The 26419-nt window shown below is 42.5% G+C and overlaps 1 protein-coding gene across 1 annotated transcript in view; it reads left to right on the top strand.

The window, feature by feature from the left end:
- Window positions 1-26419, top strand: part of LOC132477390 (phosphatidylinositol 3,4,5-trisphosphate 3-phosphatase TPTE2-like) — a 94365-nt gene that overhangs the window by 352 nt on the left and 67594 nt on the right. The window contains exons 2-3 of the mRNA XM_060079757.1: window positions 25327-25371; window positions 26175-26228. Of these exons, the coding sequence (XP_059935740.1) occupies window positions 25327-25371; window positions 26175-26228 (99 nt within the window). The remainder of the gene's footprint in view (window positions 1-25326; window positions 25372-26174; window positions 26229-26419) is intronic.

The raw sequence follows: 26419 nt of genomic DNA, 5'->3' as shown, positions 1-26419 counted from the left end.
GAGCCAAACATTGATACAGTTGTGTCAAGCAGTTAATCAGGATAAACTAGAAAGAAGTACACTTCTCACTGCTCTCAAAACACCATCAAGATTTATTACTAAGTTTAAGTTTATTGCAAGATGATTTATAGGTGATTTCCCCATTGGTTGGTGATATCCTACAGGGAAAGTAATGTCTGTGTACTCCCCTAAAATGGACCCAGAGCAAATGAACAAATGTTATTCCAGTAAAAAAGTTTTGGTGGCGGGGTGGGGGGGGGGAACCTTCAAGATGGCGGAGGAGTAAGACGCGGAGATCACCTTCCTCCCCACAAATACATCAGAAATACAGCTACACGTGGAACAACTCCTACAGAACACCTACTGAACGCTGGCAGAAGACCTCAGACCTCCCAAAAGGCAAGAAACTCCCCACGTACCTGGGTAGGGCAAAAGAAAAAAGAATAAACAGAGACAAAAGAATAGGGGCGGGACCTGCACCTCTGGGAGGGAGCCGTGAAGGAGGAAAGGTTTCCACACACTAGGAAGCCCCTTCACGGTGGGGCTTGGGGTGGGGGGAGCTTCAGAGCCACAGAGGGCGCAGCAACAGGCGTGCAGAGAGCAAAGCGGAGAGATTCCTGCGCAGAGGATCGGTGCCGACCAGCACTCACCAGCCCGAGAGGCTTGTCTGCTCACCTGCCGGGGCAGGCGGGGGCTGGGGGCTGGGAGCTGAGGCTCGGGCTTCAGAGGTCAGACCCCAGGGAGAGGACTGGGGTTGGCTGCGTGAACACAGCCTGAAGGGGGCTAGTGCACCACAGCTAATCGGGAGGGAGTCCGGGGAAAAGTCTGGACCTTCCAGAGATGCAAGAGACCATTGTTTCGGGGTGCGCGAGGAGAGGGGATCCCTTCCCTGTCTGCCCACAGAAGGCAGAGCACCGCCTAAACGAGCTCCAGAGACGGGCACAAGCCGTGGCGATCAGCTCGGACACCAGAGATGGGCATGAAATGCTAACGCTGCTGCTGCAGCCACCAAGAATTGTGTGCAAGCGCAGGTCACTCTCCACACCCACCCCAGGAGTCTGTGCAGCCCACCACTGCCAGGATCCCGTGATCCAGGGACAGCTTCCCCAGGAGAACACACAGCACACCTCAGGCTGTTTCAACGTCACGCTGGCCTCTGCCGCCACAGGCTCACCCCACATTCCAATTATAACTACCGTACCCCTCCCTCCCCCCAGCACGAGTGAGCCAGAGTCCCCTAATCAGCGCTGCTTTAAACCTGTCCTGTCTGGGCGTGAACAGATGCCTGAGGGCAACCTACAGGCAGAGGCGGGTCCAAATCCAAAGCTGAACCCAAGGAGCTGTGCGAACAAAGAAGAGAAAGGGAAATCTCTCCCAGCAGCCTCAGGAGCAGCGGATTAAATCTCCACAATCAATTTGAGGTACCCTGCATCTGTGGAATACCTGAATAGACAACGAATCATCCCAAAATTGAGGCAGTGGACTTCGGGAGCAACTGTGGACTTGGGGTTTGCTGTGTGACACTGACTTGTTTCTGATTTTTATCTTAGTATAGTTTGTAGCGCTTGTTATCATTGGTGGATTTGTTTATTGGTTTGGTTGCTCTCTTTTTATTACTTTTTAATTTTATTTTAACTATTTTATTTTATTTATTATTTTTCCTTCTTTTGTTTTTCCCTCTCTTTTCTTCTGAGCCATGTGACTGACAGGGTCTTGGTGCTCTGGCTGGGTATCAGACCTGAGCCTCTGAGGTGGGAGAGCCGAGTTCAGGACATTGGACCACCAGAGACCTCCCAGCTCCATGTAATATCAATTGGCAAGAGCTCTCCCAGAGATCTCCATCTCAACGCTAAGACCCAGCTCCACTCAACGACCAGCAAGCTACAGAGCTGGACACCCTCTGCCAAACAACTAGCAAGACAGGAACACAACCCCACCCATTAGCAGAGAGGCTGCCTAAAATCATAAGTTCAGACACCACAAAACACACCATTGGACACAGCCCTGCCCACCAGAAAGACAAGATCCAGCCCCACGCATCAGAACAGGCACTAGTCCCCTCTATCAGGAGGCCTACACAAGCCACTGAACCAATCTTACCCACTGGGGGCAGACACCAAAGACAACGGAAACTACGAACCTTCAGCCTGCAAGAAGGAAACCCCAATCACAGTAAGTTAAATGAAATGAGAAGACAGAGAAATATGCAGCAGATGAAGGAGCAAGGTAAAAACCCACCAGACCAAACAAATGAGAGGAAATAGGCAGTCTACCTGAAAAAGAATTCAGAGGAATGGTAGTAAAGATGATCCAAAATCTTGGAAAGAGAATGGAGAAAATACAAGAAACGCTTAACAAGGACCTAGAAGAACTAAAGAGCAAACAATGATGAACAACACAATAAATGAAAAGAAAAATTCTCTAGAAGGAATCAATAGCAGAATAACTGAGGCAGAACAACGGATAAGTGACCTGGAAGATAAAATAGTGGAAATAACTACTGCAGAGCAGGATAAAGAAAAAAGAATGAAAAGAATTGAGGACAGTCTCAGAAACCTCTGGGAAAACATTAAATGCACCAACAATTGAATTATAGAGGTCCCAGCAGAAGAAGAGAAAAAGAAAGTGTCTGAGAAAATATTTGCAGAGATTCTAGTTGAAAACTTCCATAACATGGGAAAGGAGATAGTCAAGTCCAGGAAGCACAGAGAGTCCCATACAGGATAAATCCAAGGAGAAACACTCCTAGACACATATTAATCAAACTATCAAAAATTAAATACAAAGAAAAAATATTAAAAGCAGCAAGGGAAAAGCAACAAATAACATACAAGGGAATCCCCATAAGGTTAACAGCTGATCTCTTAGCAGAAACTCTGCAAGCCAGAAGGGAGTGGCAGGACATATTGAAAGTGATGAAGGAGAAAAACCTGCAACCAAGATTACTCTACCCAGCAAGGATCTCATTTAGATTCGACTGAGAAATTAAAACCTTTACAGACAAGGAAAAGTTAGGAGAATTCAGCACCACCAAACCAGCTCTACAACAAATGCTAAAGGAACTTCTCTAGGCAGGAAACACAAGAGAAGGAAAAAACCTACAAAAACAAACCCAAAACAATTAAGAAAATGGTAATAGGAACGTATATATCAATAATTACCTTAAATGTAAATGGATTAAATGCTGCAAACAAAAGACACACACCAGCTGAATAGATACAAAAACAAGACCCATATATATGCTGTCTACAAGAGAGCCACTTCAGACCTAGGGCCACATACAGACTGAAAGTGAGGGGATGGAAAAAGATATTCCATGCAACTGGAAATCAAAAGAAAGCTGGAGTAGCAATTCTCCTATCAGACAAAATAGACTTTAAAATAAAGACTATTAGAAGAGACAAAGAAGGACACTACATAATGATCAAGGAATGAATCCAAGAAGAAGATATAACAATTGTAAAATATTTATGCACCCAACATAGGAGCACCTCAATACATAAGGCAAATGCTAACAGCCATAAAAGGGGAAATCGACAGTAACACACTCATAGTAGGGGACTTCAACACCCCACTTTCACCAATGGACAGATCATCCAAAATGAAAATAAATTAGGAAACACAAGCTTTAAATGACACATTAATAAACAAGAAGGATTTAGTTGATATTTATAAGACATTCCATCCAAAAACAATAGAATACACTTTCTTCTCAAGTGCTCATGGAATATTTTCCAGGATAGATCATATCTTGGGTCACAAATCAAGCCTTGGTAAATTTAAGAAAATTGAAATCATATCAAGTATCTTTTCCGACCACAATGCTATGAGACTAGGTATCAATTACAGGAAAAAAAATGTAAAAAATAAAAACACATGGAGGACAAACAATATGCTACTAAATAACCAAGAGGTCACTGAAAGAATCAAAGAGGAAATCAAAAAATACCTAGAAGCAAATGACAATGAAAACACAATGACACAAAACCCATGGAATGCAGCAAAGGCAGTTCTAAGAGGGAAGTTTATAGCAATACAATCCTACCTCAAGAAAGAAGAAACATCTCAAACAAACAACCTAACCTTACACCTAAAGTAATTAGAGAAAGAGGAACAAAAAAAACCCAAAGTTAGCAGAAGGAAAGAAATCATAAAGATCAGATCAGAAATAAATGAAAAAGAAATAAAGGAAATGATAGCAAAGATCAATAAAACTAAAAGCTGGTTTTCTGAGAAGATAAACAAAATTGATAAACCATTAGCCAGACTTATCAAGAAAAAAGGGGAGAGGACTCAAATCAACAGAATTAGAAATGAAAAAGGAGAAGTAACAACTGACACTGCAGAAATACATAGGATCATGAGAGATCACTACAAGCAACTCTATGCCAATAAAATGGACAACCTGGAAGAAATGGACAAATTCTTAGAAAAGCACAACCTTCCGAGACTGAACCAGGAAGAAACAGAAAATATAAACAGACCAATCACAAGCACTGAAGTTGAAACTGTGATTACAAATCTTCCAACAAACAAAAGCCCAGGACTAGATGGCTTCACAGGTGAATTCTATCAAACATTTAGAGAAGAGCTAACACCTATCCTTCTCAAACTCTTCCAAAATCCAGCAGAGGGAGGAACACTCCCAAACTTATTCTATGAGGCCACCATCACCCTGATCCCAAAACCAGACAAAGATGTCACAAAAAAAGAAAACTACAGACCAATATCACTGATGAACATAGATGCAAAAATCCTCAACAAAATACTAGCAAACAGAATCCAACAGCACATTAAAAGGATCATACACCATGATCAAGTGGGGTTTATCCCAGGAATGCAAGGATTCTTCAATATACGCAAATCAATGTGATACACCATATCAAGAAACTGAAGGATAAAAACCATATGATCATCTCAACAGATGCAGAAAAAGCTTTTGACAAAATTCAACATCCATTTATGATAAAAACTCTCCAGAAAGTAGGCACAGAGGGAACTTTCCTCAACATAATAAAGGCCATATATGACAAACCCACAGCCAACATCATTCTCAGTGGTGAATAACAGAACCCATTCCCTCTAAGATCAGGAACAAGACAAGGCTGCGCACTCTCACCACTATTATTCAACATAGTTTTGGAAGTTTTAGTGACAGCAATCAGAGAAGAAAAGGAAATAAAAGGAATCCAAATTGGAAAAGAAGAAGTAAAGCTGTCACTGTTTGCAGATGACATGAGACTATCCACTGAGAATCCTAAAGATGCTACCAGAAAACTACTAGAGCTAATCAATGAATTTGGTAAAGTAGCAGGATACAAAATTAATGCACAGAAATCTCTGGCATTCCTGTATACTAATGATGAAAAATCTGAAAGTGAAATCAAGAAAACACTCCCATTTGCCATTGCAACAAAAAGAATAAAATATCTAGGAATAAACCTACCTAAGGAGACAAAAGACCTGTGTGCAGAAAATTATAAGACACTGATGAAAGAAATTAAAAATGATACAAATAGAAGGAGAGATATACCATGTTCCTGGATTGGAAGAATCAATATTGTGATAATGACTCTACTACCCAAAGCAATCTACACATTCAAGGCAATCCCTATCAAACTACCACTGGCATGGCATTTTTCACAGAACTAGAACAAAAAAATTCACAATTTGTTTGGAAAAACAAAAGACCCCGAATAGCCAAAGCAATCTTGAGAAGGAAAAACGGAGCTGGAGGAATCAGGCTCCCTGACTTCAGACTATACTACAAAGCTACAGTAATCAAGACAGTATGGTACAGGCACAAAAACAGAAAGATAGATCACTGGAACAGGATAGAAAGCCCAGAGATAAACCCACGCACATATGGTCACCTTATCTTTGATAAAGGAGGCAGGAATGTACAGTGGAGAAAGGACAGCCTCTTCAATAAGTGGTGCTGGGAAAACTGGACCGCTACATGTAAAAGTATGAGATTAGATCACTCCCTGACACCATACACAAAAATAAGCTCCAAATGGATGAAAGACCTAAATGTAAGGCCAGACACTATCAAACTCTTAGAGGAAAACATAGGCAGAACACTCTATGACATAAATCACCGCAAGATCCTTTTTGACCCACCTCCTAGAGAAATGGAAATAAAGACAAAAATAAACACATGGGACCTAATGAAACTTCAAACCTTTTGCACAGCAAAGGAAACCATAAATAAGACCAAAAGACAACCCTCAGAATGGGAGAAAATATTTGCAAATGAAGCAACGGACAAAGGATTAATCTCCAAAATTTATAAGCAGCTCATGCAGCTCAATAGCAAAAAAACAAACAACCCAATCCAAAAATGGGCAGAAGACTTAAATAGACATTTCTCCACAGAAGATATACAGACTGCCAACAAACACATGAAAGAATGCTCAACATCATTAATCATTAGAGAAATGCAAATCAAAACTACAGTGAGATATCATCTCACACCAGACAGAATGGCCATCATCAAAAAATCTAGAAACAATACATGCTGGAAAGGGTGTGGAAAAAAGGGAACACTCTTGCACTGCTGGTGGGAATGTGAATTGGTACAGCCGCTATGGAGAACGGTATGGAGGTTCCTTAAAAAACTACAAATAGAACTACCATATGACCCAGCAATCCCACTACTGGGCATATACCCTGAGAAAACCCTAATTCAAAAAGAGTCATATACCAAAATGTTCATAGCAGCCCTATTTACAATAGCCCGGAGATGGAAACAACCTAAGTGTCCATCATCAGATGAATGGATAAAGAAGATGTGGCACATATATACAGTGGAATATTACTCAGCCATAAAAAGAAACGAAATTGAGCTATTTGTAATGAGGTGGATGGACCTAGAGTCTGTCATACAGAGTGAAGTAAGTCAGAAAGAGAAAGACAAATACTGTATGCTGACACATATATATGGAATTTGAGGAAAAAAATGTCATGAAGAACATAGGGGTAAGACAGGAATAAAGACACAGATCTACTAGAGAATGGACTTGAGGATATGGGGAGGGGGAAGGGTAAGCTGTGACAAAGCGAAAGAGCGGCATGGACATATATACACTACCAAACGTAAGGTAGATAGCTAGTGGGAAGCAGCCGCATAGCACAGGGAGATCAGCTCGGTGCTTTGTGACCGCCTGGAGGGGTGGGATAGGGAGGGTGGGAGGGAGACGCAAAAGGGAGGGGATATGGGAACATATGTATATGTATAACTGATTAAATTTGTTATAAAGCAGAAAAAATATATATATAAAAAAAGAATGCACACAGACTGCAAAGAAAAAAACCTGATTTCCTTTAGCTTCCAGAAAGTCAAGTTTAGAAGGCCCTGGAATCTTAATGATAGCTAAAGCAAGCAAGTAAAATTATTGCACCCAATAATTCCTAAACATAGGGGGCTTTTATTTGCACTGGAGTTAAGGACGTCACATTGCTTACACGACATTCTGAAATCATGAGCTGTTCTGAAAGCATATTTACTATCAGTATAAATATTGGCAGTTTTGCTCTTGGCTAAAGTGCCGGCCTGTGTAAGAGCATATAGTTCAGCCTCTTGGGTCAAAGTAGCCATAGGTAAGTGTGTGCCGCAACAATATCAGAAGGAGTTGCACGAGCATACTCAGCACAATATTTGCCATTGTCACCGTTTAAATAAGAGCCATCAGTGAGCCATGAGAAGTCAGTGTTACCCAAAGGAATTGCCTGCAGATCATCACGAGGAGTCAGGAGGTGATCCATCAGCATTAAGCAGTCAGGAGGGACTGTGTCGGGGACGGAGGGGAGAACAGCAGCAGGGTTAAGTTTACTACAATGTAAAAGGGTCACGTGAGGAGAGTTAATGAAAGCACTTCATAGGAAGTGAGCGACTGACTGAGAAATGTTGAGTATGATGAGAATTCAGGAGGGCTTTTACTGCATGAGGTGCCCAAGTGGTTAAAGGGGATCTCACAATGATATTCTCAGTGGTCTTAACCAAAAGGGCAGTGGCTGTAAGGCAAGAGGGGGTATCCCAGTGTCACAGGGTCCAGTTGCTGGCTATCATAGCCTACGGGTGAGTGGTGGGCCCTGTGTTTTTGAGTGAGTACCCCAAGGGCATTGCATTACTTTTCTTATACAAAAAAGGACAAAGGCAATCTGATCATTGGGGTGCCCAAGGGCAGATGGGTTCATCAAACTCTCCTATAACGCCTTAAAGGCTATGTTATGTGGTTTTTCCCATAAAATTGGGTCAGGGTTGTTATTATTTAGTCAAACATACTAAAGAGGTTAGGCTATAAGAAGGAAATTCGGAATCTAATTTTAGCAATAACCAACTAGCTTTGGTGCTTTTAGTTTGGGGTTTGAGGAAACTTAGGACATCATGAAATCTATCTGGATCTGGGTGTAGCCCTTGTTCTGATAGTAGATGCCCTAAATATCTAAACTGGGTTTGGGCAAACTGTAATTTTCCTTGCTGACTTTATGTCCCTTTAAGGCTAAAAGCTTTAGCAGGTGGCTGCTGTCTTCCTGTGAAGGGGCTTGAGAAGGAGAACAGAGAAGCAGATCATCCACATATTGCAACAAAGTGGAACCTCTAGGGAATTTTTTATCATCAAGATCAGCCTTCAGGATTTGTAAGAAGTAAGCAGAAGTCTCAGTAAACTCTGAAATATTACTGTGCAGGTGAATTTTTTTTCTTCCCAAGTGAGGGGGAAAAGGTATTGGCTAGTTTCATCAACTGGAATACTAAAGAATGCACTGCATAAATCAATTTCAGTAAAGAATGTGCTTCCTGTAGGAATGGATGTTAGCAATATATGAGGGTTAAGAAGAACAGGGTGGGGCTTCCCTGGTGACGCAGTGGGTGAGAGTCCGCCTGCCGATGCAGGGGACGCAAGTTCGTGCCCCGGTCCGGGAAGATCCCACATGCCACTGAGCGGCTGGGCCCGTGACCCATGGCCGCTGAGCCTGCGCGTCCAGAGCCTGTGCTCTGCAATGGGAGAGGCCACAGCAGTGAGAAGCCCGTGTACCGCAAAAAAAAGAACAACAGGGTGTTTAGGGATAACAATGTTGTTTCTTGTTCAGAAGTCCTAGACAAACCCCCACCCTCGCCCTTAGGTTTCCTCACAGGGGCAATAGGAGTATTACAGGGATTAGTAAAAGGGATAATGAGACCTTGAGCCTGTAATCTTCTATTATGGGCTTTATGCCTTGAAGGGCTTCTTTACTTATACGCTCTTGATTAATTCTGGGAAGAGGTTTTGAGGGGTCTATCTGAATCTTCATGGGAGGTGCACTGTGAATTTTGTCAATATCAGTGGAGATTTTGCCTGTAAGGAGGGTGGTAGCTGATTCAATAGGGACAAATGATTAGTGTTTCCAGGATCAGCTGTAGACAGAGCAAATAAAATATGTCACAGGGTCATTTAGTTCATCTGATTGGCTGCTTTGATGCCTACTGTTAAATTCTAGAAATTTTCCCCCCAGAATTCCCTGGTGGTCCTGTGGTTAAGACTCGGGCTTTCCCTGCCGTGGACCTGGGTTTGATCCCTGGTCGGGGAACTCAGATCCCACCAGCCACAGTGTGGCCAAACAAGAAAAAAAAAAAAAAAAGAATTATTCCCCCCTTCTGAGAGAAGGAAATTCGGGCATGATACTCTAGGGGTGAAGGAACTAAGGAGAAAAGGGTGTGTGTCTCTCAAAGGGCCTAAACAAAAGGAAACAGGTTCAGAGACAGAAGCATCTTGAGGTTCATTAGAGGTCCCTACTGTTTGAACTGTTCTAGTACTCCAAGGCAGGGGCTACTTTATAGTAGTGGGGTTGATAACCAAGAGTGTGAATCTGATGTCAGTTAGGACTGGCAGAGATTCAGCCCCAATCTGGAGAAATGTTTCTCCAAGCCAGTTAGAGAGAGGATTGGGAAAGGCCCCTGTAGTTCCTCAGAGCTCCCTCATTGAGAATTGAGAGCCTGTTCAAAGGCTGGTTAGAGGGCTGCAGGTGCCTGAAGAGCTTACATTTCCAAGTCTCTTTTCCAATGTCTCTGCAATAATAACAGAAACTAGGAGGGTTTTGCTTTTCAGTTGCTGGAGTTGAAGATTAAGCATTTTGGTGGTCTTCCTTTTAGGTGACTCATCTAGCATTCAAGAGAGCTAGATTAACTAAATTTGGAGTGGACATAGTTTCCCATTTCATCCTGGTCCTTTTTACTAGAAGGAAAAGGTCCTGGTTTAGCCTGTAAATAAATATAGAGTTAAAAGCTACCTGAGTGGAAGCAACATGTGAAGGAAGATCAGAATTTTCATTTAAAATAATCTGAAATTGACCGTAATACTCATGAACAGGCTCATCAGATTTTTGTGTGCAAGGCTGAATTGTGTTCCAATCAACAGGCTTTGGAAAAGCCCTAGAAATTGCCCTATGAAGCCACCTAGCGATCGTTGAGCCTGATCATATAAATTAGCAGGCTGGTTTGGAAACTGAAGGTAATCATCCGTTAGATCCATTACACCTGTAATGATCAAGTTCCCTTTAATTGTTTTTACAAAAACGTGCAGGTCCTCGAGTAGCCTAAACAATAAGAGGTTTGCCTGAGTTGTTTTTCAGGAGCTTGGAGTCAGCTGTGTCCAATTTGAGCTCCAGCTGGTTAAGACTGGTTAAGACCACCGACCCTCCAACGGAGCATGCTCAGTGACCTTGTGATATCGGAAGGCAGGAAAACGTCATCACAGCGTGATAATACCAGTATTCTGAGCATGCGTGCTGGGAAGAAGCCGGTAGGTTAGGTGTATCAACGCAGAAAGAAGATCACCTCACCTTTTGCTTATCTCCAGTTAGCTTTCCCCACGCTCCCCACGCCTTAGTTGTATCCCATAAATACCCCTAGCTCCCGGGCCGTTGAGGAGGTGGAGTTCAGACTTGTTCTCCTGTCTTCTCGCTTGGCTACCTTGTGAGTAAACCCCTTCGCTGCTACAAACTTCGGCGTCTCAGCATTTGGTGGCTTGCTGCGTGTTGGGCAAAGAAACCTGGTTCGGGAACGCTTTTCCAGTTGTATTTCTCGGTACCTTTTAGGCTTTTCCCAGTTAGCAGTCTTTATTCAGTGTTGGGGCTGGCCTTTGCCGACCGGCATATGGAGTAGCTGATACAAGTCAGAGAAAGCAGGCTGATAAGTTGAGTATCAATATTAAATTCCTCAGCAAGTCTGTGAGGCTCTTCCGTTACTTTGGGAAAAATCTGTGACTATGGCTCCAAGTTCAGCTTTAGCTCAGAGACTAGAAGAAATGAGGGGTTTAGTCTCTGGATCCTCAGTAGGCTTAATTTTAAAGGGACAGGTTCTGAAAAGTTGAGAGGAAAGCGGGAGGGGGGAGAGAGGAAAAGGGAAGTTAGCCAGGAGAGTTAGTGTGGGAGACGTGAGGATATAGAGGAGGGGTAGACGGCAGAGAAGGGAAGAGATGGTGCCAGAGGCCCGAGCACAAGGAGCCGAGGGAGAGAGGCAAGATGGGGCCAGAAGCCATTGTCTCTTTCTTGAATGGTAACCACTGGGCGATTTAGCGGTTCCGGGCACCTGAGGGACTCTTTAATCACTGGCTGACCATTATGCTGACCAAGCTGACTTCAGTAGTCATGCTGTACAAAGAATAGAGTTCAGAAAGGTCACTTAACAAACAAAAAACAACAGTAGACCCTGGAGAAAGGGAAAAATCTGATTTCTAGTTACATTATATTAGAAGTCCAGTTCTCAACACAAATGTCAAACATATAAAGAAACAAGGGCTGTGCTCTTCTGAAGAGTTTCTGAGTCTTTTTTCCGTCCTCTTATCTGAGACCGGAAGGCTGGAGGGGGCTGGGGTTATCTTACTGCCCTTCCCCAAGGTCAGATAAAGCTCTGGTAAACTAGGTTTCTTGAGGGCAGGTCTTTCTCACAGAAAGTAGGATGCTCTGGGCATATTTGAGAATGGTCTGGCCTTGAGGTCATCAACCTGACACTGAAGTCAGTGACCATGTTTTATTCATTTCTGTAACTTGCCAAGTGCTTTACAGACATAACACTAAGTAAATATGGCTTTAATCTTTTTTCCATGTCTTCACCTGACCATTTATTCAGCTTCATCACATGTACCAACACAGATGTGCAACTGGTATTTTATTCCTCTTTTGGGGGTAATTTTTATATTCTAATTTCCATACAAAAATTCTAATGTTTCACGTATGCTTTAAAAACTTTTTGGGGGGAATTCCCCGATGTTCCAGTGGTTAGGACTCAGCGCTTCAGTGCCGTGGCCTGGGTTCAATCCCTGGTCAGGGAACTAAGATCCTGCAAGCTGCGGTGCGGCCAAAAAAAAAAAAAAAAAGTTGAAATTTAAAAACGTTTTTTTCCATATTTGTTTGGTATTAGTTTACACCTTTCAGATTTACTCAGGAAAATGGGTGTGTTTTTAATTTACAACTAATACTTGATTGTTTCTTCTCAATCCTATGAATTGATACCTTGAGTCAAATGATTTTGTTTCCTCCTCATTCCTGTATCAACCTTGCTTATTTTACTTAAAGTTAATATTAGCCAGAAAATATTCAGCCCTCTGGTCATTCTCTCCAGTCCATAGGGGAAGCCAAAAGCTCAATGTAACCTTTTTTAGAATGAGAATATGTAACAAGCATCCCCTCCATTAGATGCAAAAGAAAAAGTAACAGGGGAGACAGTCTGCCCTGGGATGATTATCCTGGACTCTTTGACCTTCATACCCCACCCCTGCCCTTAAGGAGAACAGCGTCTGCTTTTAAGCCCTTGCAGCCTGGAACCAAGTTCATTGTATTCCCCACTCTGATACATCTCCGGACCACCTGGAATCTGTTGTTTAGTGTTGCTATGGACACGGAGTTGTTATTCTAGCGTTGGCTTGCTAGCAGCACCAGGTAATGACCTAGAGTGGAGGCCTCTGGCCAAGGACGTCCCATCCCATCCTCTGCCGTTTATGCCGGCTCATGTGGCCCTTTGACCCTCACATTGTGAGAAGAGTATAACGTTTTAGAGGCACAGCTGGAGGGTGTGGGGAGGAGGGACAGGAAGGGGGTCTTCGGACCCCGTAGGCAGGAAGGTTTGCCTTGTGCTCCGCTGTGCGGAGCCCTGATTAACGCTCCTCTTCCCTCCCGCTGAGTCTGCAGAGCCCCGTCAGCATCAGGGCATTGGGCCATGGGCCATGGGACCTGGAGGGGGAGGGGGCACTAGGCCGATGTAGGACCAACTAGCGGTAACTTTGTGGCTGGCCAGGAACTGGGCCGAGATTTCACTTAACGGATTTGATTTGGGGAAATTAAAAATAAGAAAGAATGGAAAAGAAAGAAGGAAAAAGGCATTATCCTGAAAGGCAGCGGGAGAGAGAACAGCTGCCAGGATCTTGAGGAAAGTTTGATCCCGCCTAGGAAAGGCTGTACCCGACTCACAACATGCTCCCCACTGCCCCACAGCCCCTTCCAGAGGCAGCGCCTCTGCCTTTGCTAAAGCAGCCTTGCCTGCAGGTAAGTGGGTCTAGGGCTTGCAGGGAGGGGGCCCAAGAACCCGGCTGTGCCGTGGCCACCCTGGGTCTCGGGTCCACCTCGGCCCTGGAACCCAGGCGGTACCTCCAAGCTTTGGGCTTCCTGCTCCCACTGTGCATGAGCTGGTATGTCTCAAAGGTACGGGATTCACAGGTGGCTGGGCCCCAAGCCCAAAACTCAGAATCAACATTTATGCCCAAACTGGTGTGTTTTTGAAAAAAAAAAAATTTGTTTTCTATTTCTTTTCAAATTTCTCTCCTTGCCCGGAATTTAGGGGCCGGTGGCACATTTCTGCCTGTCTCACGTGGACGTAGTATTACTGCTTGTTAACTTGGCCATCTACTTGGCAATGTGTTACTCTCCAGTGATTTCCACTTTTCAGCCATGAAATCTGCTCTATGAAATGCTGAGGGTCACATCTCTTAGCTTTCCCAATTCTCTCATTTATTCTGCAGAGAATACTTCAGGATGGAAATATCATAAGTCACTATGATGATGTAAAATTGGTTTGAAATGGGTTTTGTTTGGCTTCCTGGGTCCTGTCTAGCAAGTGGGTAATCTTTAAAGGGTCCTGTGCTTGAGCTAAGCTTAAATTTTATTGAACACACAAAAAATGTTTTTCTCTATTTCTTGAGCTAAAATGCATGTTTCACAGGATTGATAAAATTGCACAGTATTGCAGATTTTATGTTTGTGGATTCAAGACTTTGGAAATGCTGATCCATATGTATGACTTTCTAATTGGGAGGATATCATATGTGTTTTAAACATATCGAATATATAATGCATACATGCTTTTCTTTTCCTTAGATTAAATGCAGATTAAATTCAAGAATAAAACAAACCATGCCGAGATTAAAGAAGAATTCTTTATATGCCTGGTTCGTGCATCAGAAAAATAAGTAAGTGATAAGATTCAAATTTCCTGAATTTTAAGCATAATTCTCAGCCTTGGTTAACAGAATGGGGAAAACACGTGTACCTTCTTTTATAATAAATGTAAGCTGTATGCAAATGAAATTAGCAAACTCAAAATTTAAAGACCTTGTTTTATGCCTGTAATTTTCTTAAATACCACAGGTTAGGCAGTATGTCAGTAATAGTATGCATGGTCCCTTTAAACTTGTCCTTTAGCAGTGCTGGTTGCCCTAATGGAGGATGATCTGTCCATGGGTGGTGACTATTTTCCAGGGACGGCCACTACAAGGGCTCCAGTTGTCACATCTCTGTCAACACCTGAAATGTTGCTAATTACCACAGTGAAGGTCACAAATGCATTTTTATTAGTGAGATTAGTGGTTTACAAATCGGCATGATGGATATTAGAAATACAAAAATATTCAAGGTCTGTGAACTGGTGAAAATAAATAATAGTAACTATCTCAAGGAATGTAATGAGGACCAGTTGAAGTAGTATTTGTGAAGCATCAGCACAATGCCTGGCCCTTAGTAAAGACCATTTAAATGTTTGTAAGGTGAAAGATCACTTTGTGATATTTCTTTAATTTTGGAAAATTTATCCTTATTTTTTTTCAGCTTTTTCTTTTCCATTTTTTTTTCTCATTTATTCTCAGATGTCTATAATCCAGATGTTAGATATGATTTTATGCTCCATATCAATTGTCTTTTCTTTGGTATGTTCTCCCTCTATATTCCTTTTTTTTTTTTTTTAATAAATTTATTTTTGGCTGCGTTGGGTCTTCGTTGCTGCCCGTGGGCTTTCTCTAGTTGTGGCGACCAGGGGCTACTCTTTGTCGCGGCGCACAGGTCCACTCCAGTGGGTGGACTTCTACGGTATAAGTATTCTCCAGTTTGTGAGTCACCCACCCAGCAGTTACGGGATTTAATTTTATTGTGATTGCACCCCTCCTACCGTCTCATTGTGGCTTCTCCTTTGTCTTTGGATGCGGGGTATGTTTTTTGGTGAGTTCCAGTGTCTTTCTGTGGATGGTTGTTCAGCAGTTAGCTGTGATTCTGATGTTCTCGCAAGAGGGAGTCATTTTGTTTACTTTTGATTCAGTGATTAGTTAGGAACTGACATTTCTATAAAGAAGACATACAGGTGGCCAAGAGGCACATGAAAAGCTGCTCAACATCACTAATTATTAGAGAAATGCAAATCAAAACCACAGCGAGGTATCACACTGGTCAGAATGGCCATCATCAAAAAATCTACCAACAATAAATGCTGGAGAGGGTGTGGAGAAAAGGGAACCCTCTTGCACTGTTGATGGGAATGTAAATTGATACAGCCACTATGGAGAACAGTATGGAGATTCCTTAAAAAACTAAAAATAGAACTACCATATGACCCAGCAATTCCACTACTGGGCATATACCCAGAGAAAAGCATAATTCAAAAAGACACGTGCACCCCAATGTTCATTGCAGCACTATTTATAATAGCCAGGATATGGAAGCAACCTAAGTGTCCGTCAGCAGAGGAATGGATAAAGAAAATGTAGAACATATACAGTGGAATATTACTCAGCCATGAAAAGGAACGAAATTGGTCATTTGTAGAGACATAGATGGACCTAGAGACTGTCATACAGATTGAAGTAAGTCAGAAGGAGAAAAACAAATATTGTATATTAACGCATACATGTGGAATCTGAAAAAATTGGTGTAGACAATCTTATTACAAAGCAGAAATAGAGACACAGACGTAGAGAACAAACATATGGATACCAAGGGGGAAAGCGGGGGTGGGATGAATTGGGAGACTGGATTGACATGTATACACTATTGATACTGTGTATAAAGAAGATAACTAACAGGAACCTACTGTGTAGCCCTGGGAACTCAGTGCTCTGTGGTGACCTAAATGAGAAGGAAATCCAAAAAAGAGGGGCTATATGTATACATATAGCTGATTCACTTTGCTGTACAGTAGAAACTAACACAATATTGTAAAGCAACTATACTCCAATAAATTTTTTTTTAAATTAGAAAAACTACCTTAGTCATTGTGTTGCAATTTTTCTGCTTCAGATGGTATATGATGTTCAGTTTGTTGTATTTTTCAGGAGTCGTACTCCTCAGGTATCTATTTTGACTTGTGAGTTCACATTCCTTGTGCACATTGGCCCCTCTGTCTGGTAACTTGTATTAGGAAAGAGCTGAAGGTTGGGGAGCGTCTCAGCATGATTATTAATAGCGCATTCTTGTCACTTTCAAAAGTATCCTGGCTTGGATGACCTATTATAATGTCGCTCTTGTTGAAAGCTAAGATCCAGGGTGTGTTTTCCTCAGTAAGTTTAACATGAGTGGAGGTGATGAGCCTGGGCACAGAGAGTCTCAGGAACCATGAAACACTGTGACCAGGCAAATCCTCTGATCAGGGTATGTCACCTTTCAGCTCCTGGGCGAGGCAGCGTTGGGGGAGGCAGTCACCCTAGGTTGTCACCTGGGGCTTTGGAGATGGGGCGCGGATGAGTGAAGGGCCAAGGATTGCTCTTCAGCCCTTTCCTGTTTTCATCAGCTAACCTAATGCTACCCTAACTTTATCCTAACTACGTCTGGGTAGTTTCTACTGGCTTCTACTGAGGAGGCACTTATTGTCTCCAAGCAACTCAAGGGAAAGGCAGGAACCGAACTTAAAATTTCCCCTCCCCTTGAGTCCCTCCAGGCTGCCCTTGGCAGCCCTTTTCCTCAGTCTGTCCACCAGTCAAGGGTCGACTCTTTTTTTTTTTTTAATTATTTTATTTTTGGCTGCTTTGGGTCTTTGTCGCTGCACGCGGGCTTTCTCTAGTTGTGGCAAGTGGGGACTACTCTTTGTCGCGGTGCACAGGCTTCTCATTGCGGTGGCTTCTCTTGTTGCAGAGCACGGGCTCTAGGTGCACGGGCTTCAGTAGTTGTGGTGCGTGGGCTCAGTAGTTGTGGCTCGCGGGCTCTAGAGCGCAGGCTCAGTAGTTGTGGCTCACGGGCTTAGCTGCTCTGCAGCATGTGGGATCTTCCCGGACCAGGGCACGAACCCGTGTCCCCTGCATTGGCAGGCAGATTCTTAACCACTGCGCCACCAGGGAAGCCCAAGGGTCGACTCTTTAGAGTCTTCCAGTTTTGTGTTATTTCTTGGAATCCATACTTCCATTCGTCTTTTATAGTTTTGGGAGGAAGGCTATTATGTCATCTTGGATAGGAACCCAAGATTTCCCAGGGAATTACTCTGAGAATCTTGAAGTGTTTTTGTTTTTTTTTTGGTTGTTTATTTTTATTTTTATTTTTTTTATTTTACAAATTTAATCAGTTATACATATACATATGTTCCCATATCCCCTCCCTTTTGCGTCTCCCTCCCACCCTCCCTATCCCACCCCTCCAGGCGGTCACAAAGAACCGAGCTGATCTCCCTGTGCTATGCGGCTGCTTCCCACTAGCTATCTACCTTACATTTGGTAGTGTATATATGTCCATGCCGCTCTTTCACTTTGTCACAGCTTACCCTTCCCCCTCCCCATATCCTCAAGTCCATGCTCTAGTAGGTCTGTGTCTTTATTCCTGTCTTACCCCTATGTTCTTGATGACATTTTTTTCTTAAATTCCATATATATGTGTCAGCATACAGTATTTGTCTTTCTCTTTCTGACTTACTTCACTCTGTATGACAGACTCTAGGTCCATCCACCTCATTACAAATAGCTCAATTTCGTTTCTTTTTATGGCTGAGTAATATTCCACTGTATATATGTGCCACATCTTCTTTATCCATTCATCCGATGATGGACACTTAGGTTGTTTCCATCTCCGGGCTATTGTAAATAGGGCTGCTATGAACATTTTGGTACATGTCTCTTTTTGAATTATGGTTTTCTCAGGGTATATGCCCAGTAGTGGGATTGCTGGGTCATATGGTAGTTCTATTTGTAGTTTTTTAAGGAACTTCCATACCGTTCTCCATAGTGGCTGTACCAATTCACATTCCCACCAGCAGTGCAAGAGTGTTCCCTTTTTTCCACACCCTCTCCAGCATTTATTGTTTCTAGATTTTTTGATGATGGCCATTCTGACTGGTGTGAGATGATATCTCATTGTAGTTTTGATTTGCATTTCTCTAATGAGTAAAGATGTTGAGCATCCTTTCATGTGTTTGTTGGCTGTCTGTATATCTTCTGTGGAGAAATGTCTATTTAGGTCTTCTGCCCATTTTTGGATTGGGTTGTTTGTTTTTTTGCTATTGAGCTGCATGAGCTGCTTATAAATTTTGGAGATTAATCCTTTGTCAGTTGCTTCATTTGCAAATATTTTCTCCCATTCTGAGGGTTGTCTTTTGGTCTTGTTTATGGTTTCCTTTGCTGTGCAAAAGCTTTGAAGTTTCATTAGGTCCCATGTGTTTATTTTTGTCTTTATTTCCATTTCTCTAGGAGGTGGGTCAAAAAGGATCTTGCTGTGATTTATGTCATAGAGTGTTCTGCCTATGTTTTCCTCTAGGAGTTTGATAGTGTCTGGCCTTACATTTAGGTCTTTAATCCATTTTGAGCTAATTTTTGTGTATGGTGTTAGGGAGTGATCTAATCTCATACTTTTACATGTCCCTGTCCAGTTTTCCCAGCACCACTTATTGAAGAGACTGTCCTTTCTCCACTGTACATTCCTGCCTCCTTTATCAAAGATAAGGTGACCATATGTCCGTGGGTTTATCTCTGGGCTTTCTATCCTGTTCCATTGATCTATCTTTCTGTTTTTGTGCCAGTACCATACTGTCTTGATTACTGTAGCTTTGTAGTATAGTCTGAAGTCAGGGAGCCTGATTCCTCCAGCTCCATTTTTCGTTCTCAAGATTGCTTTGGCTATTCGGGGTCTTTTGTGTTTCCATACAAATTGTGAAATTTTTTGTTCTCGTTCTGTGAAAAATGCCATTGGTAGTTTGATAGGTATTGCATTGAATCTGTAGATTGCTTTGGGTAGTAGAGTCATTTTCACAATGTTGATTCTTCCAATCCAAGAACATGGTACATCTCTCCATCTATTTGTATCATCTTTAATTTCTTTCATCAGTGTCTTATAATTTTCTGCATACAGGTCTTTTGTCTCCTTAGGTAGGTTTATTCCTAGATATTTTATTCTTTTTGTTGCAATGGTAAATGGGAGTGTTTCCTTGATTTCACTTTCAGATTTTTCATCATTAGTATATAGGAATGCCAGAGATTTCTGTGCATTAATTTTGTATCCTGCAACTTTACCAAATTCATTGATTAGCTCTAGTAGTTTTCTGGTAGCATCTTTAGGATTCTCTATGTATAGTATCATGTCATCTGCAAACAGTGACAGCTTTATTTCTTCTTTTCCCATTTGGATTCCTTTTATTTCCTTTTCTTCTCTGATTGCTGTGGATAAAACTTCCAAAACTATGTTGAATAAGAGTGGTGAGAGTGGGCAACCTTGTCTTGTTCCTGATCTTAGTGGAAATGGTTTCAGTTTTTCACCATTGAGGACGATGCTGGCTGTGGGTTTGTCATATATGGCCTTTATTATGTTGAGGAAAGTTCCCTCTATGCCTACTTTCTGCAGGGTTTTTATCATAAATGGGTGTTGAATTTTGTCAAAAGCTTTCTCTGCATCTATTGAGATGATCATATGGTTTTTCTCCTTCAACTTGTTAATGTGGTGTATCACATTGATTGATTTGCGTATATTGAAGAATCCTTGCATTCCTGGAATAAACCCCACTTGATCATGGTGTATGATCCTTTTAATGTGCTGTTGGATTCTGTTTGCTAGTATTTTGTTGAGGATTTTTGCATCTATGTTCATCAGTGATATTGGCCTGTAGTTTTCTTTCTTTGTGACATCCTTGTCTGGTTTTGGTATCAAGGTGATGGTGGCCTCGTAGGATGAGTTTGGGAGTGTTCCTCCCTCTGCTATAGTTTGGAAGAGTTTGAGAAGGATAGGTGTTAGCTCTTCTCTAAATGCTTGATAGAATTCGCCTGTGAAGCCATCTGGTCCTGGGCTTTTGTTTGTTGGAAGATTTTTAATCACAGTTTCAATTTCAGTGCTTGTGATTGGTCTGTTCATATTTTCTATTTCTTCCTGATTCAGTCTTGGCAGGTTGTGCATTTCTAAGAATTTGTCCATTTCTTCCAGGTTGTCCATTTTATTGGCATAGAGTTGCTTATAGTAATCTCTCATGATCTTTTGTATTTCTGCAGTGTCAGTTGTTACTTCTCCTTTTTCATTTCTAATTCTATTGATTTGAGTCTTCTCCCTTTTTTTCTTGAGGAGTCTGGCTAATGGTTTATCAATTTTGTTTATCTTCTCAAAGAACCAGCTTTTAGTTTTATTGATCTTTGCTATCGTTTCCTTCATTTCTTTTTCATTTATTTCTGATCTGATTTTTATGATTTCTTTCCTTCTGCTAACTTTGGGATGTTTTTGTTCTTCTTTCTCTAATTGCTTTAGGTGCAAGGTTAGGTTGTTTATTCGAGATATTTCCTGTTTCTTAAGGTGGGATTGTATTGCCATAAACTTCCCTCTTAGCACTGCTTTTGCTGCATCCCATAGGTTTTGGGTCGTCGTGTCTCCATTGTCATTTGTTTCTAGGTATTTTTTAATTTCCTCTTTGATTTCTTCAGTGATCACTTCGTTATTTTTTTTTTATTATTTTTTTTTTTTTGTGGTATGCGGGCCTCTCACTGTTGTGGCCTCTCCCATTGAGGAGCACAGGCTCCGGACGTGCAGGCTCAGCGGCCATGGCTCACGGGCCCAGCCACTCCGCGGCATGTGGGATCTTCCCGGACCGGGGCACGAACCCGTGTCCCCTGCATCGGCAGGCGGACTCTCAACCACTGCGCCACCAGGGAAGCCCCACTTCGTTATTAAGTAGTGTATTGTTTAGCCTCCATGTGTTTGTATGTTTTACAGCTCTTTTCCTGTAATTGATATCTAGTCTCATAGCATTGTGGTCGGAAAAGATACTTGATACAATTTCAATTTTCTTAAATTTACCGAGGCTTGATTTGTGACCCAAGATATGATCTATCCTGGAGAATGTTCCATGAGCACTTGAGAAAAATGTGTATTCTGTTGTTTTTGGATGGAATGTCCTATAAATATCAATTAAGTCCATCTTGTTTAATGTATCATTTAAAGCTTGTGTTTCCTTATTTATTTTCATTTTGGATGACCTGTCCATTGGTGAAAGTGGGGTGTTAAAGTCCCCTACTATGATTGTGTTACTGTCGATTTCTCCTTTTATGGCTGTTAATATTTCCCTTATGTATTGAGGTGCTCCTATGTTTGGTGCATAAATATTTACAATTGTTATATCTTCTTCTTGGATTGATCCCTTGATCATTATGTAGTGTCCTTCTTTGTCTCTTCTAGTAGTCTTTATTTTAAAGTCTATTTTGTCTGATATGAGAATTGCTACTCCAGCTTTCTTTTGGTTTCCATTTGCATGGAATATCTTTTTCCATCCCCTTACTTTCAGTCTGTATGTATCTCTAGGTCTGAAGTGGGTCTCTTGTAGACAGCATATATATGGGTCTTGTTTTTGTATCCATTCAGCCAGTCTGTGTCTTTTGGTGGGAACATTTAGTCCATTTACATTTAAGGTAATTATTGATATGTATGTTCCTATTCCCATTTTCTTAATTGTTTTGGGTTCGTTATTGTAGTTCTTTTCCTTCTGTTGTGTTTCTTGCCTAGAGAAGTTCCTTTAGCATTTGTTGTAAAGCTGGTTTGGTGGTGCTGATCTCTCTCAGCTTTTGCTTGTCTGTAAAGGTTTTAATTTCTCCATCAAATCTGAATGAGATCCTTGCTGGGTAGAGTAATCTTGGTTGCAGGTTTTTCTCCTTCATCACTTTAAGTATGTCCTGCCACTCCCTTCTGGCTTGTAGAGTTTCTGCTGAGAGATCAGCTGTTATCCTGATGGGGATTCCCTTGTGTGTTATTTGTTGTTTTTGCCTTGCTGCTTTTAATATGATTTCTTTGTGTTTAATTTTTGACAGTTTGATTAATATGTGTCTTGGTGTATTTCTCCTTGGATTTATTCTGTATGGGACTCTCTGTGCCTCCTGGACTTGATTAACTATTTCCTTTCCCATATTAGGGAAGTTTTCAACTATAATCTCTTCAAATATTTTCTCAGTCCCTTTCTTTTTCTCTTCTTCTTCTGGAACCCCTATAATTCGAATGTTGGTGCGTTTAATGTTGTCCCAGAGGTCTCTGAGACTGTCCTCTGTTCTTTTCATTCTTTTTTCTTTATTTTGCTGTGCAGCAGTTATTTCCACTATTTTATCTTCCACCTCACTTATCCGTTCTTCTGCCTCAGTTATTCTGCTATTGATCCCATCTAGAGTATTTTTTATTTCATTTATTGTGTTTTTAATCGATGCTTGATTCATCTTTAGTTCTTCTAGGTCCTTGTTAACTGTTTCTTGCATTTTGTCTATTCTATTTCCAAGATTTTGGATCATCTTTACCATCATTATTCTGAATTCTTTTTCAGGTAGACTGCCTATTACCTCTTCATTTGTTAGGTCTGGTGGGTTTTTATCTTGCTCCTTCTCCTGCTGTGTGTTTTTCTGTCTTCTCATTTCGCTTATGTTACTGTGTTTGGGGTCTCCTCTTTGCAGGCTGCAGGTTCGTAGTTCCCGTTATTTTTGGTGTCTGTCCCCAGTGGCTAAGGTTGGTTTAGTGGGTTGTGTAGGCTTCTTGGTGGAGGGGACTACTGCCTGTGTTCTGGTGGATGAGGCTGGATCTTGTCTTTCTGGTGGGCAGGTCCACGTCTGGTGGTGTGTTTTGGGGTGTTTGCGGACTTTTTATGATTTGAGGCAGCCTCTCTGCTAATGGGTGGTGTTGTGTTCCTGTCTTGCTAGTTGTTTGGCATAGGGTGTCCAGCACTGTAGCTTGCTGGTCGTTGAGTGAAGCTGGGTGCTGGTGTTGAGATGGAGATCTCTGGAAGATTTTCGCCGTTTGATATTATGTGGAGCTGGGAGGTCTCTTGTGGACCAGTGTCCTGAAGTTCGCTCTCCCACCTCAGAGGCACAGCACTGACTCCTGGCTCCTCAATTTGGGATGATTTGTTGTCTATTTATGTATTCCACAGATGCAGGGTACATGAAGTTGATTGTGGAGCTTTAATCCGCTGCTTCTCAGGCTGCTGGGAGAGGTTTCCCTTTCTCTTCTTTGTTCTCACAGCTCCTGGGCCTCAGCTTTGGATTTGGCCCCGCCTCTGCGTGTAGGTCGCCGGAGGGCGTCTGTTCTTCGCTCAGACAGGACAGGGTTAAAGGAGCAGCCTCTTCGCGGACTCTGGCTCACTCAGGCCGGGCGGGAGGGAGGGGCACGGAGTGCGGGGCGAGCCTGCAGAGGCAGAGGTCGGCGTGACGTTGCACCAGCCCGAGGCGCGCCGTGCGTTCTCCCAGGGAAGCCGCCCCTGGATCCCGGGACCCCGGCAGTGGCAGGCTGCACAGGCTCCCGGAAGGGCGGTGTGGACAGTGTCCTGCGCTCGCACACAGGCTTCTTGGCGGCGGCAGCAGCAGCCCCAGCGTCCCACGCCCGTCTCTGGGCTCCGCGCTTTCAGCCGCGACTCGCGCCCGTCTCTGGAGCTCCTTTACGTGGCGCTCTTAATCCCCTCTCCTCGCGCACCAGGAAACCAAGAGGGAAGAAAAAGTCTCCTGCCTCTTCGGCAGCTCCAGAGTTTTCCCGGACTCCCTCCCGGCTAGCTGTGGCACATTAGCCCCCTTCAGGCTGAGTTCTCGCCGCCAGTCCCAGTCCTCTCCCTGCGCTCTGACCGAAGCCCGAGCCTCAGCTCCAGCGCCGCCCGCCCTGGCGGGGGAGCAGACAAGCCTCTCGGGCTGGTGAGTGCCGCTCGGCACCGCTCCTCTCTGCGGGAATCTCTCTGCTTTGCCCTACCCAGGTATGTGGGGAGTTTCTTGCCTTTTGGGAGGACTGGGGTCTTCTGCCAGCGTTCAGTAGGTGTTCTGTAGGAGTTGTTCTTGAAGTGTTTTTGAAATTCAAAATATGTATCAGTTTATATTGTTTTCCTGTACTGATTTTTTGAGGCATAATGTTTGATGAAGGCAGGCTGCCTAAAAACGAATAATATGTGTAAAATGGTGAATATTCAGCATGATCTTATGAAGTTGACGGATGCAAAGTGCATTTTTATGTGTCTTATTTTACAGATGAGGAAATTGAGTTGTAGAGAGATTGAATTATCCAGACCAGTGATTTGGTGGTGGGAAGTCTTAGTTTTGGATAATATAACCAAATATCTTTTTGAAATAAATCCAGAGAAAAATAAAAAGGAGTCATTCTAAACATGCTCTACTTCTAGTTCAGAAAAAAAATTTTAAATATTATACAGGCCATCCTTGATCTACCTACCTGTTTCTTCTCTACTGAATGCTGACCAGTGACTAGTCCTTGGCATTTGAATATTCGTTGTTCTGGCATTTTCTTTCTTTCTTTTTTTTTTTCCTGTAACCCTTCATTAGTTATTCCCTGGATCTACCTCCCCGTCCCTATACTCTCGGCACTTTCATGTTTCCCAAATTGATTCCAGGGTGTGTGCATGGTTGGCAAAATGGGGAAGGAGAAAGGAGGTTTAATAATGAATGCTACATCTCCTTTGCTTTTTTCTGTCACTTTCCAGTGGATTCACAAACACACACACAGCCTAGAGGCTGTCTCAAAGAGCCCAGTGCTGTACTCAAACTGTTTGTTTAGTTTTTGCCATATTCATGATTTTACTTTTCATGTCTTGAAATTCTATGGGGAAAAAGAAACGAATTGCCTTCCAAAGTGTCTGACGTATTTTTTTGTATGATTTTTACTCTTTGGCAGAGTTGTGGATGCCTCTTCAGGCTCCTCTGACGACGTTGACAGGGGGTGAGTTGACTTATGTGGGTGGTGAAAGGTATTGGGAGCGCTGACCGCAAAGGGAGGTCTCTCTCCATAAGAGACTGGAAGCTTCTATAGGTAACTTTCTTTTGGGGTCTAGATGGAAAAAAGAAGAGGTCATAAGTGGGAGAATCCTTCCTCATGGTCTCTTTGTGACCTTTAGTAACTAGTAGCCAAAACACTTAGGAAGCTATCAGAATGTCTGTGTGTGTGTCTCTGCTAGCATGGGCCAGGAAAGGAGGAAGGATGGGACAGAAAAGAGCAGCCCTGCTCCCTCTCGGCTCTGGCCCTCACCCTCCAGAGCTCTGCTACCATCTAAGGCTAGTGTCCCAACTGTAAACCCACCATCATATTGGAGAGAGCCCCTGCCTCGGGCTTGTTGTTCTTTGAACCAAACTGAGGAACAGCAAAGGAGTACCCAGTACAAGAAAAGTAGGGCTGCAGGGGAGGGAAGGATAATCAGGAAGTTAGAAGGGGCTGGAAGTTTGTAGATCTACAGGCTGAAGTTGAATTTTGAAGTAAATGCAGCCTCAGTGCAGTTACACATGAGAGTTAGGTTTAGAAATGAAGAATTGTACTTTTCTGGATTTGTCAGTCTTCTTGGACAGGCCTAAGGTCTTCATTACAGTTAATAAAGCCCTATTTCTTGGGAAAATTGAAATACTGATTGCCAAGTAAGTAACTTCCATGTAGATTTTTAGGGTTCAACCAGTTTACAAATTGAAGACTACTTATAACTAATTAACTCTGTGAATCATTTGGAGTTTGATCCTGTGTTTTTAATTCCTTAGAAATGACCCCTATGAATTGACATCAGTAATCTGTGACGGAGCCACCTGTGAAAGGTGAGGTATATATTGAGGGGTGGGGGACCAGGGGAAGTGAAGTGGAGAAATTTAGTCTCGGGATTATCCATGGCAATGCAGAATTTTCTGGACAATGATCTAAAATTCTTTCTAAAAACATAGGAATTGCAGTGAGTTGTTATGTTTACTATATTTTTAAGATTCAAGGAATCCTTATTGTTCAGAAATTC

Source organism: Mesoplodon densirostris, chromosome 17, assembly GCF_025265405.1.
Source record: "Mesoplodon densirostris isolate mMesDen1 chromosome 17, mMesDen1 primary haplotype, whole genome shotgun sequence".
NCBI classification, from domain to species: domain Eukaryota; kingdom Metazoa; phylum Chordata; class Mammalia; order Artiodactyla; family Ziphiidae; genus Mesoplodon; species Mesoplodon densirostris.
The sequence above is the reverse complement of the archived record's forward strand: the minus strand, read 5'-3'. Positions and strand labels throughout refer to the sequence as shown.